This window comes from Salmo trutta, chromosome 9 (genome assembly GCF_901001165.1).
Source record: "Salmo trutta chromosome 9, fSalTru1.1, whole genome shotgun sequence".
Classification (NCBI taxonomy): domain Eukaryota; kingdom Metazoa; phylum Chordata; class Actinopteri; order Salmoniformes; family Salmonidae; genus Salmo; species Salmo trutta.
The window spans coordinates 46,147,417-46,160,398 of record NC_042965.1 but is presented as its reverse complement, the minus strand read 5'-3'; the positions used below and the strand labels follow the sequence as shown (position 1 = coordinate 46,160,398).

At 43.7% G+C, this 12,982-nt stretch overlaps 1 protein-coding gene across 4 annotated transcripts in view; it reads left to right on the top strand.

Moving 5' to 3' along the window:
* LOC115200656 (atrial natriuretic peptide receptor 3) overlaps positions 1–12,982 on the top strand; it is an 89,682-nt gene that overhangs the window by 36,387 nt on the left and 40,313 nt on the right. For all 4 annotated transcript variants that reach the window (XM_029763861.1, XM_029763860.1, XM_029763859.1 and 1 more), the window contains exon 3: positions 1,351–1,526. In XM_029763861.1, coding sequence (XP_029619721.1) covers positions 1,351–1,526 — 176 coding nt within the window. The remainder of the gene's footprint in view (positions 1–1,350; positions 1,527–12,982) is intronic.

Here is a 12,982-nt window from a genome sequence, read left to right as displayed (position 1 = left end):
ATGATGATCTGGTAACACTACCCTACATATACAGTTGAAGTCGGAAGTTTACATACACTTAGGTTGGAGTCATTGAAACTCATTTTTCAACCACTCCACAAATTTCTTGTTAACAAACTATAGTTTTGGGGATGCTTGCAAGCCGAAGAACACCATCCCAACCGTGAAGCATGGAGGTGGCAGCATCATGTTGTGGGGGTGCTTTGCTGCAGGAGGGACTGGTGCACTTCACAAAATAGATGGCATCATGAGGTTGGAAAATTATGTGGATATATTGAAGCAACATCTCAAGACATCAGTCAGGAAGTTAAAGCTTGGTCGCAAATGGGTCTTCCAAATGGACAATGACCCAAAGCCTACTTTCAAAGTTGTGGCAAAATGGCTTATGGACAACAAAGTCAAGGTATTGGAGTGGCCATCACAAAGTCCTGACCTCAATTCTATAGAAAATGTGTGGGCAGAACTGAAAAAGCGTGTGCGAGCAAGGAGGCCTACAAACCTGACTCAGTTACACCAGCTCTGTCAGGAGGAATGGGCCAAAATTCACCCAACTTATTGTGGGAAGTTTGTGGAAGGCTACTCGACACATTTGACCCAAGTTAAACAATTTAAAGGCAATGCTACCAAATACTAATTGAGTGTATGTAAACTTCTGACCCACTGGGAATGTGATGAAAGAAACAAAAGCTGAAACAAATAATTCTCTCTACTCTTATTTTGATATTTCACGTTCTTAAAATAAAGTGGTGATCCTAACTGACCTAAAACAGTGAATTTTTACTAGGATTAAATGTTAGGAATTGTGAATAACTGAGTTTAAATGTATTTGGCTAAGGTGTAAGTAAACTTCTGACTTCAACTGTATACAGTGATGGTGGGGTGGCAGGTAGCCTAGCGGTTAGAGAGTTGGGTCAATAATCAAAAGGTTGCTGGTTCAAATTCCTGAGCTGACACCATATACATCTGTAGGTCCAGGCCTGCATACCATATACATCTGTAGGTCCAGGCCTGCATACCATATACATCTGTAGGTCCAGGCCTGCATACCATATATATCTGTAGGTCCAGGTCTGTATACCATATAAATCTGTAGGTCCAGGCCTGCATACCATATACATCTGTCGGTCCAGGCCTGCATACCATATACATCTGTCGGTCCAGGCCTGCATACCATATACATCTGTAGGTATAGGCCTGCATACCATATACATCTGTAGGTCCAGGCCTGCATACCATATACATCTGTCGGTCAAGGCCTGCACTACATTGTGATAGACATTAGTAGATATACATTTCAACATGTTAGCAATTTCACCACTTTTTTTCTCTCGCTCTCGTATGGTTTCCTAGGCAACGGCTCGTGGAAGCGAGGGGATAAGTACGACAGTGAGGCTCGACAAGCGTACTCTGCCCTCAACACGGTCACGCTGCTCCGGACGGTCAAGCCGGAGTTTGAGAACTTCTCCCTAGAGGTCAAGAGGTCCATTCAGAAGGCTGGACTACTGGACTGTAACGACTGTGAGAACGTACGTAAGTCTACCCTGCCCCGTGTGGCTCCGATGGTAGAGCGTGGTGCTTGGTGCAACGCCAGGGTCACTACCGTATGTCTGCATTATGTAAAAGAAGATTTAGCTAAGCCCTCAAGTGAAGAATGTGACTGTGTCTGGCAAACAGTATTAGTGAATGGCAGGCCGCAACAGTTAGCCAAGGGTCTTGATCAGCCAAATTGATTGACGTTTATTGGGGGTGATCAACTAAACTGATTTGACGTTTATTGGGGTGATCAAATGAATTGATTGACGTTTATGTGGTGAGAGACATGGCAAGTGGCAGCTTGGTCCTGGAGCTGTGGAAAAGCATATTTTGATGAACATGCCGTTGACTGACTTTTCTTCCACTTTCTTAGTTGATATTTTGTCTTGTTGAGGACAGTCCTAATGTGTTGTCTTGTTGAGGACAGTCCTAATGTCTTGTTGAGGACAGTCCTAATGGGTTGTCTTATTGAGGACAGTCCTAATGTGTTGTCTTGTTGAGGACAGTCCTAATGTCTTGTTGAGGACAGTCCTAATGGGTTGTCTTATTGAGGACAGTCCTAATGTGTTGTCTTGTTGAGGACAGTCCTAATGTCTTGTTGAGGACAGTCCTAATGGGTTGTCTTGTTGAGGACAGTCCTAATGTGTTGTCTTGTTGAGGACAGTCCTAATGTCTTGTTGAGGACAGTCCTAATGTGTTGTCTTGTTGAGGACAGTCCTAATGTCTTGTTGAGGACAGTCCTAATGGGTTGTCTTGTTGAGGACAGTCCTAATGTGTTGTCTTGTTGAGGACAGTCCTAATGTCTTGTTGAGGACAGTCCTAATGGGTTGTCTTCTTGAGGACAGTCCTAATGTCTTGTTGAGGACAGTCCTAATGTCTTGTTGAGGACAGTCCTAATGTCTTGTTGAGGACAGTCCTAATGGGTTGTCTTGTTGAGGACAGTCCTAATGTGTTGTCTTGTTGAGGACAGTTCTAATGTGTTGTCTTCTTGAGGACAGTCCTAATGTCTTGTTGAGGACAGTCCTAATGTCTTGTTGAGGACAGTCCTAATGTCTTGTTGAGGACAGTCCTAATGGGTTGTCTTGTTGAGGACAGTCCTAATGTCTTGTTGAGGACAGTCCTAATGTGTTGTCTTGTTGAGGACAGTCCTAATGTGTTGTCTTGTTGAGGACAGTCCTAATGTGTTGTCTTGTTGAGGACAGTCCTAATGTCTTGTTGAGGACAGTCCTAATGGGTTGTCTTGTTGAGGACAGTCCTAATGGGTTGTCTTGTTGAGGACAGTCCTAATGTGTTGTCTTGTTGAGGACAGTCCTAATGTATTGTTGAGGACAGTCCTAATGGGTTGTCTTATTGAGGACAGTCCTAATGGGTTGTCTTGTTGAGGACAGTCCTAATGTGTTGTCTTGTTGAGGACAGTCCTAATGTGTTGTCTTGTTGAGGACAGTCCTAATGTCTTGTTGAGGACAGTCCTAATGGGTTGTCTTGTTGAGGACAGTTCTAATGTGTTGTCTTCTTGAGGACAGTCCTAATGTCTTGTTGAGGACAGTCCTAATGTCTTGTTGAGGACAGTCCTAATGTCTTGTTGAGGACAGTCCTAATGGGTTGTCTTGTTGAGGACAGTCCTAATGTGTTGTCTTGTTGAGGACAGTCCTAATGTCTTGTTGAGGACAGTCCTAATGGGTTGTCTTATTGAGGACAGTCCTAATGTGTTGTCTTTTTGAGGACAGTCCTAATGGGTTGTCTTATTGAGGACAGTCCTAATGTGTTGTCTTGTTGAGGACAGTCCTAATGGGTTGTCTTGTTGAGGACAGTCCTAATGTGTTGTCTTGTTGAGGACAGTCCTAATGTGTTGTCTTGTTGAGGACAGTCCTAATGTATTGTTGAGGACAGTCCTAATGTCTTGTTGAGGACAGTCCTAATGGGTTGTCTTGTTGAGGACAGTCCTAATGTGTTGTCTTGTTGAGGACAGTCCTAATGTCTTGTTGAGGACAGTCCTAATGGGTTGTCTTGTTGAGGACAGTCCTAATGGGTTGTCTTGTTGAGGACAGTCCTAATGTGTTGTCTTGTTGAGGACAGTCCTAATGTATTGTTGAGGACAGTCCTAATGGGTTGTCTTATTGAGGACAGTCCTAATGGGTTGTCTTGTTGAGGACAGTCCTAATGTGTTGTCTTGTTGAGGACAGTCCTAATGTGTTGTCTTGTTGAGGACAGTCCTAATGTCTTGTTGAGGACAGTCCTAATGGGTTGTCTTGTTGAGGACAGTTCTAATGTGTTGTCTTCTTGAGGACAGTCCTAATGTCTTGTTGAGGACAGTCCTAATGTCTTGTTGAGGACAGTCCTAATGTCTTGTTGAGGACAGTCCTAATGGGTTGTCTTGTTGAGGACAGTCCTAATGTCTTGTTGAGGACAGTCCTAATGTGTTGTCTTGTTGAGGACAGTCCTAATGTGTTGTCTTGTTGAGGACAGTCCTAATGTCTTGTTGAGGACAGTCCTAATGGGTTGTCTTATTGAGGACAGTCCTAATGTGTTGTCTTTTTGAGGACAGTCCTAATGGGTTGTCTTATTGAGGACAGTCCTAATGTGTTGTCTTGTTGAGGACAGTCCTAATGTCTTGTTGAGGACAGTCCTAATGGGTTGTCTTGTTGAGGACAGTCCTAATGTGTTGTCTTGTTGAGGACAGTCCTAATGTGTTGTCTTGTTGAGGACAGTCCTAATGTATTGTTGAGGACAGTCCTAATGTCTTGTTGAGGACAGTCCTAATAAGTTGTCTTGTTGAGGACAGTCCTAATGTCTTGTTGAGGACAGTCCTAATGGGTTGTCTTGTTGAGGACAGTCCTAATGTGTTGTCTTGTTGAGGACAGTTCTAATGTGTTGTCTTCTTGAGGACAGTCCTAATGTCTTGTTGAGGACAGTCCTAATGTCTTGTTGAGGACAGTCCTAATGTGTTGTCTTGTTGAGGACAGTCTTAATGTGTTGTCTTGTTGAGGACAGTCCTAATGTGTTGTCTTGTTGAGGACAGTCCTAATGTCTTGTTGAGGACAGTCCTAATGGGTTGTCTTGTTGAGGACAGTTCTAATGTGTTGTCTTGTTGAGGACAGTCCTAATGTCTTGTTGAGGACAGTCCTAATGTCTTGTTGAGGACAGTCCTAATGGGTTGTCTTGTTGAGGACAGTTCTAATGTGTTGTCTTGTTGAGGACAGTCCTAATGTCTTGTTGAGGATAGTCTTAATGTCTTGTTGAGGACAGTCCTAATGTGTTGTCTTGTTGAGGACAGTCCTAATGTCTTGTTGAGGACAGTCCTAATGGGTTGTCTTCTTGAGGACAGTCCTAATGTCTTGTTGAGGACAGTCCTAATGTCTTGTTGAGGACAGTCCTAATGTGTTGTCTTGTTGAGGACAGTCCTAATGTCTTGTTAAGGACAGTCCTAATGTGTTGTCTTGGTGAGGACAGTCCTAATGTCTTGTTGAGGACAGTTCTAATGTGTTGTCTTGTTGAGGACAGTCCTAATGTCTTGTTGAGGACAGTCCTAATGGGTTGTCTTGTTGAGGACAGTCCTAATGTGTTGTCTTGTTGAGGACAGTCCTAATGTCTTGTTGAGGACAGTCCTAATGTCTTGTTGAGGACAGTCCTAATGGGTTGTCTTGTTGAGGACAGTTCTAATGTGTTGTCTTGTTGAGGACAGTCCTAATGTCTTGTTGAGGACAGTCTTAATGTCTTGTTGAGGACAGTCCTAATGTGTTGTCTTGTTGAGGACAGTCCTAATGTCTTGTTGAGGACAGTCCTAATGGGTTGTCTTGTTGAGGACAGTCCTAATGTCTTGTTGAGGACAGTCCTAATGTCTTGTTGAGGACAGTCCTAATGTCTTATTGAGGACAGTCCTAATGTCTTGTTGAGGACAGTCCTAATGTCTTGTTGAGGACAGTCCTAATGTGTTGTCTTGTTGAGGACAGTCCTAATGTGTTGTCTTGTTGAGGACAGTCCTAATGTGTTGTCTTGTTGAGGACAGTCCTAATGTCTTGTTGAGGACAGTCCTAATGTCTTGTTGAGGACAGTCCTAATGTCTTGTTGAAGACAGTCCTAATGTACTAGAAACCACTTTCTCCTTGTGCACATCCTCCCCATTCAGATTTGTATTGACATTCTTAGGTGTATATTTAAAGTATGAAATACGTGGCTGTGGTATGTTGAGCCAAGTGATATGTGTGCGTGTGGTAGTTAGTTTATTTTCATGAGCACGGCCTTATTTCTATTACAATAAACTGGATGACTGTCATTCATATTCCATTCTTTTTTTTCAATGTAACATCGATAGGTTTAGGTTACTACACGATACTCTAATTTCCCCTATACCCATCATGAGGTTGTTACAACCTAGCCTAAAAATGACAGTTGACAATGCCTGTACGATAAAGCTGTAATGTAAAAATTCTATGTGTAAATAGCTAAATAATATGGAGACTGTCAGGTCAAGGTCTGTCAGGTCGAGTATTGAATGTGAGCAACTACGTTCAGCCACACCCGTTCCTGACAGGTGTATCAAATCGAGGACATGGCCATGCAGTTTCCATAGACAAACACAATGGCCTTACTGAAGAGTTTAGGATGCTGAAGAGCTCAGGATGCTGAAGAGCTCAGGATGCTGAAGAGCTCAAGATGCTGAAGAGCTCAGGATGCTGAAGAGCTCAAGATGCTGAAGAGCTCAGGATGCTGAAGAGCTCAAGAGCTCAGGATGCTGAAGAGCTCAGGATGCCAGCTTTCCAACAAGTCAGTTGGTCAAATGTATTTTATTTGTTCCTACACTTTTGGTGAAGTAAAGCAAAAACGTATCAGGTTTGTTTAAACTACCTATTAGACTATCTTGTTTCTTTTCATTATTACTAGGTTTCTATTTAGGCTATTCACAAACAACTTTCTGAGATGGCCTATTGATGGCCTATTGATGGCCTATTGATGGTTGATCATGAAAGAGTAGACTATGCCTAGGCCGATAAGTACATTTAAGTCAAATAGGATTAAAAGCTCAATTAAGACTTTAAAAGAATAAGCCAGAAAACAGAGTATTTAGACAGCCCTTTGACATTAGACCTCCAACACTCCTAGAACTGAGGAGCCAATAGAATACCTCTCCTCTCGCATAGAGTTGATCAGGCTGTTGATTGTGGCCTGTGGAATGTTGTCCCACTCCTCTTCAATGGCTGTGCGAAGTTGCTGGATATTGACGGGAACTGGAACACGCTGTGTTGTACACGTTGATCCAGAGCATCCCAAACATGCTCAATGGGTGACATGTCTGGTGAGTATGCAGGCCATAGAAGAACTGGGACATTTTCAGCTGCCAGGAATTGTGTACAGATCCTTGTTGACACAGGGCTGTACATTATCATGCTGAAACATGAGGTGATGGCGGTGGATGAATGGCACGACAATGGGCCTCAGGATCTCATCACGGTATCTCTGTGCATTCAAATTGCCATCGATAAAATGCAATTGTGTTCATTGCCCGTAGCTTATACCTGCCCATACCATAACCCCACCACCATGGGGCACTCTGTTCACAACGTTGACATCAGCAAACCACTCGCCCACACGATGCTATACACATGATCTGCAGTTGTGAGGTCATTTGGACAGACTGCCTATTTCTCTAAAACAACGTTGGAGGCGGCTTATGGTAGAGAAATTAACATTAAATTCTCTGGCAACAGCTTTGGTGGACCTTCCTGAAGTCAGCATGTCAATTGCACTCTCCCTCAAAATTTTAGACATCTGTGGCATTTTAGAGTGGCCTTTTATTGTTCCCAACACAAGGTGCACCTGTGTAATGATCATGCTGTTTAATCAGCTTCTTGATATGCCACACCTGTCAGGTGCACTTTTTCTATGGTCCCACCCTTTATACACAACTCCAGTTGAGGTTTAGGTCTTAGAGAATGTTTTGAACCAAATACAATACTTTTAATATTAGATGTATACTGAACCAAAATATAAACACAACATTTTTATTTATTTTTTTATTTATTTATTTCACCTTTATTTAACCAGGTAGGCTAGTTGAGAACAAGTTCTCATTTACAATTGCGACCTGGCCAAGATAAAGCAAAGCAGTTCGACAACATACAAAAACACAGAGTTACACATGGAGTAAAACAACATACAATCAATGATGCAGTAGAAAAAAATAAGACTATATACAATGTGAGCAAATGATGTGAGATAATGGAGGTAAAGGCAAAAAAATGCCATGGTGGCAAAGTAAATAAAGTATGGCAAGAAAAACACTGGAATGGTAGATTTGTAGTTTGAAGAAAGTTAAAAGTTAAAATATAAATAATATGGTGCAAAGGAGCAAAATAAATAAAATAAATAAATACAGTAGGGGAAAAGGTAGTAGTTTGGGCTCAATTAAAGATGGGCTATGTACAGGTGCAGAGATCTGTGAGCTGCTCTGACAGCTGGTGCTTAAAGCTAGTGAGGGAGATAAGTGTTTCCAGTTTTAGAGATTTTTGTAGTTCGTTCCAGTCATTGGCAGCTGAGAACTGGAAGGAGAGACGACCAAAGGAGGAGTTGGCTTTAGGGGTGACCAGAGAGATATACCTGCTGGAGCGCGTGCTACAGGTGGGTGCTGCTATGGTGACCAGTGAGCGGAGATAAGGGGGGACTTTACCTAGCAGGGTCTTGTAGATGACCTGGAGCCAATGTGTTTGGCGACGATTATGAAGTGAAGGCCATTTAAAGTGTTGGTCATTATCTTGGCAAAGGAGAAATGCTCACTAACAGGAATGTAAACCTATTGCGCACAAAATATGAGAGAAATAAGCTTTTTTTGTGCGTATGGAACATTTCTGGTATCTTTTATTTTAGCTCATGGAACATGGGACCAACACTTTAAATGTTGCGTTTATATTTTGGTTCAGTATACATCTAAAATTAAAAGCATTGTATTTGGTTCAAAACATTCTCTAAGACATGAACCTCAACTGGAGTTCTACGTTAAGAGTGGGACCATGGAAAAGTAGAGGAAGCTTAACTCCTACTGTAGGTATAACATCGGACTGTCAATTATCATGTTCAAGTCATATTTACATTTTAGTCATTTAGCAGACGCTCTTATCCAGAGCGACTTACAGTAGTGAATGCATACATTTCATACATTTTTTTTTATTATTTTTTTTTCATACTGGTCCCCCGTGGGAATCGAACCCACAACCCTGGCGTTGCAAACACCATGCTCTACCAACTGAGCCACCCATATTGACAAAGTTGTTGTGAAGATTGGGGAAGGGTATGTCTGTTATAATAATAATATAAAAAGATTTTCACACAACTCAACTGTACTGGTCTTTCAGGCTCTGGTCTTGTCTCCATCTTGATTAGCGTCTGGTAATAGGGTCAGGTGCAGCAAAGAAAGACCTAGAAAAGCTACAGCTGGTTCATAACAGAGCAGCACACCTCGACCCTTAACTGCACATATAAAACTAACATCAACAGCGTGCCAGTCTTTCCTCGACCCTTAACTGCACATATAAAACTAACATCAACAGCGTGCCAGTCTTTCCTCGACCCTTAACTGCACATATAAAACTAACATCAACAGCGTGCCAGTCTTTCCTCGACCCTTAACTGCACATATAAAACTAACATCAACAGCGTGCCAGTCTTTCCTCGACCCTTAACTGCACATATAAAACTAACATCAACAGCGTGCCAGTCTTTCCTCGACCCTTAACTGCACATATAAAACTAACATCAACAGCGTGCCAGTCTTTCCTGGACCCTTAACTGCACATATAAAACTAACATCAACAGCGTGCCAGTCTTTCCTGGACCCTTAACTGCACATATAAAACTAACATCAACAGCGTGCCAGTCTTTCCTCGACCCTTAACTGCACATATAAAACTAACATCAACAGCGTGCCAGTCTTTCCTGGTTGACGGTTCAGGGATTAACTGCTTCTCATCTAGTTTTATTAGAAATATCAGTGTTATTAAAACGCCTCAGGACATCCAAACCTACAACAGGGGGTCTCTCAGACATCCATACCTACAACAGGGGGTCTCTCAGACATCCATACCTACAACAGGGGGTCTCTCAGACATCCAAACCTACAACAGGGGGTCTCTCAGACATCCATACCTACAACAGGGGGTCTCTCAGACATCCATACCTACAACAGGGGGTCTCTCAGACATCCATACCTACAACAGGGGGTCTCTCAGACATCCATACCTACAACAGGGGGTCTCTCAGACATCCATACCTACAACACAACAGGGGGTCTCTCAGACATCCATACCTACAACAGGGGGTCTCTCAGACATCCATACCTACAACAGGGGGTCTCTCAGACATCCATACCTACAACAGGGGGTCTCTCAGACATCCATACCTACAACAGGGGGTCTCTCAGACATCCATACCTACAACAGGGGGTCTCTCAGGACATCCATACCTACAACAGGGGGTCTCTCAGACATCCATACCTACAACAGGGGGTCTCTCAGACATCCATACCTACAACAGGGGGTCTCTCAGACATCCATACCTACAACAGGGGGTCTCTCAGACATCCATACCTACAACAGGGGGTCTCTCAGACATCCATACCTACAACAGGGGGTCTATCAAACATCCATACCTACAACAGGGGGTCTCTCAGACAGACAGACAGATAGACAGACATCCATACCTACAACAGGGGGTCTCTCAGACATCCATACCTACAACAGGGGGTCTCTCAGACATCCATACCTACAACAGGGGGTCTCTCAGACAGACAGACAGATAGACAGACATCCATACCTACAACAGGGGGTCTCTCAGACATCCATACCTACAACAGGGGGTCTCTCAGACAGACAGACAGACAGATAGACAGACATCCATACCTACAACAGGGGGTCTCTCAGACATCCATACCTACAACAGGGGGTCTCTCAGACAGACAGACAGATAGACAGACATCCATACCTACAACAGGGGGTCTCTCAGACAGGCAGACATCCATACCTACAACAGGGGGTCTCTCAGACAGGCAGACAGATAGACAGGCAGACAGACAGACAGACAGACAGACAGACAGACAGGCAGACAGACAGACAGACAGACAGGCAGATTTAGTGTGGGCATTCAGGGCTCTGCTTCTTAGTGGACATAATGAAATGACTCCTCCCCCTCAGAGAGAAAGACATCCTATTGAAATGTCTGTAGTTGAAAGGTGGAGCCCCTCACCAGAAAGCCTCATCTCAGTGGATGGTCATATCCCCAATATTTCAATCCAATCATAACCAGTAGGTGGGTGTGTTGCGTTAAAGCTCTGTTATTACATTCACTAACATGACACACAGTACGTTATACAAAAGGACCAAGGGCTGAATTATTTGTTTTGTGTCGGGAATGAAAACATGAATGGGCCTTGCCCTAAACGTTCAGAAGAGACCGATGAATTTCCAAACACATTCAGCGTGATTCAATGCGTTTGAACGTTACTTCACTGTCTAGGCGTTGTTCTGAGAGCTCAAATAAAAGATTACAAGAGGGCATTCTTACTGACCTTATCGTGCGAGAAGCACTCAAAGCAAATCCTGTTCCAATTCATGAAACCTTCAACTAATATAGTAGAAAGATAGACCTATCTATGCCATAAAACAGTATATTGAAAAGGAATCTATGACGTAGTCATACAGAATAAAAGAAAGAGGGTGTATTGTAGATTCTAGAGGCCATTCTGAGACGGGCGGCAGGCAGACAGGCGTCAGGCAGGTATGTGGTAGGCAGACAGGCAGACAGAGAGACAGAGAGACAGACAGACAGAGAGACAGACAGGTAGACAGAGAGACAGAGAGACAGACAGACAGACAGACAGACAGACAGACAGACAGACAGACAGACAGACAGACAGAGGGGCAGACATGCGGCAAACAGGCGGCAGGCAGACAGACAGTCCTGTCTTGTTCATGAACCGCATGGATTTTCTGATGCTTCAGCAGTGTGTGTGTGTGTGTGCATGCATGTGTTTATGTCTGTGCACGTGCATATGTTTGTGTTCTTGCACGTGCACGTGTGTCTAACATCTAATGTGCGTCATGAAGAGGCAGGCTGTCAGGTCTGTGCTTGAAGCATCCCCCCCCCCCCCCCCCATCCCCAGAGGCAGGCTGTCAGGTCTGTGCTTGAAGCATCCCATCCCCAGAGGCAACATTAGTTTGAAGTAATTAGATTTATTAACAGAAACTTTGTCATTCCTGACAGCCAGATTGTTAGAGCACATTATAATCAGACCTCCAAGCTGTCGACTTGCGTCAAAGGGGTGAATAGCATTCGTCCCTTCAAGCCCTCCCTTCAAACGATTTGCCAGAGGTTGCATGTGCATGTCACAGAGGGCTAGGGCACCGACTGGGGGAAACAATCAGGAAAAGATCAGATCTGCTTTCAATGTTATTTGTCAATTTAGTTTCACCTTTATTTAAACCAGGAAGTGCCGTTATTAAGAAGCAAGACATGGTCAAAGCAGGCAATAGAAGACCATGAATAATACATTAGGAAATGGACTGTCGTTTCTTGAGACCCAACAGAGTGGAACCCCGAGCGAATCCCAGTGCACTTCACTAGGCCCCCTTCGAATCCCAGTGCACTTCACTAGGCCCCTTTGCGAATCCCAGTGCACTTCACTAGGCCCCCTTCGAATCCCAGTGCACTTCACTAGGCCCCTTTCGAATCCCAGTGCACTTCACTAGGCCCCCAGCGAATCCCAGTGCACTTCACTAGGCCCCCTTCGAATCCCAGTGCACTTCACTAGGCCCCCAGCGAATCCCAGTGCACTTCACTAGGCCCCCAGCGAATCCCAGTACACTTGATTAGTCTGCAGATAAATGGAAGCGTTAGGCCTCCTGGGACTCTCCTTTTGTCTCTGAATGCATAGAGAAACTGGCAACCGTGGCCTGTCTGCTGGGGGTAATAACACAGTGAGCACAGAGAATCTCTTTATCAGACAGGATACACATCACAACCTCTTTAACAGACAGGATACACATCACAGCCTCTAACAGACAGGATACACATCACAGCCTCTTTAACAGACAGGATACACATCACAGCCTCTTTAACAGACAGGATACACATCACAGCCTCTCTAACATACAGGATACACATCACAGCCTCTAACAGACAGGATACACATCCCAACCTCTTTATCAGACAGGATACACATCACAGCCTCTAACAGACAGGATACACATCACATCACAACCTCTTTAACAGACAGGTTAAATGTTGGATTTGCCCCAAACATAATGCTTTGTATTCAGGACCAAAAGTTCATTTCTTTGCCACATTTTTTTGCAGTATTACTTTAGTGGTGTTTTGGTATTTTATTAGGATCCCCATGAGCTCTTGTGAAAGCATCAACTACTCTACTGGGGGTTCACACAAAACAGGAAACATGAAACATAAT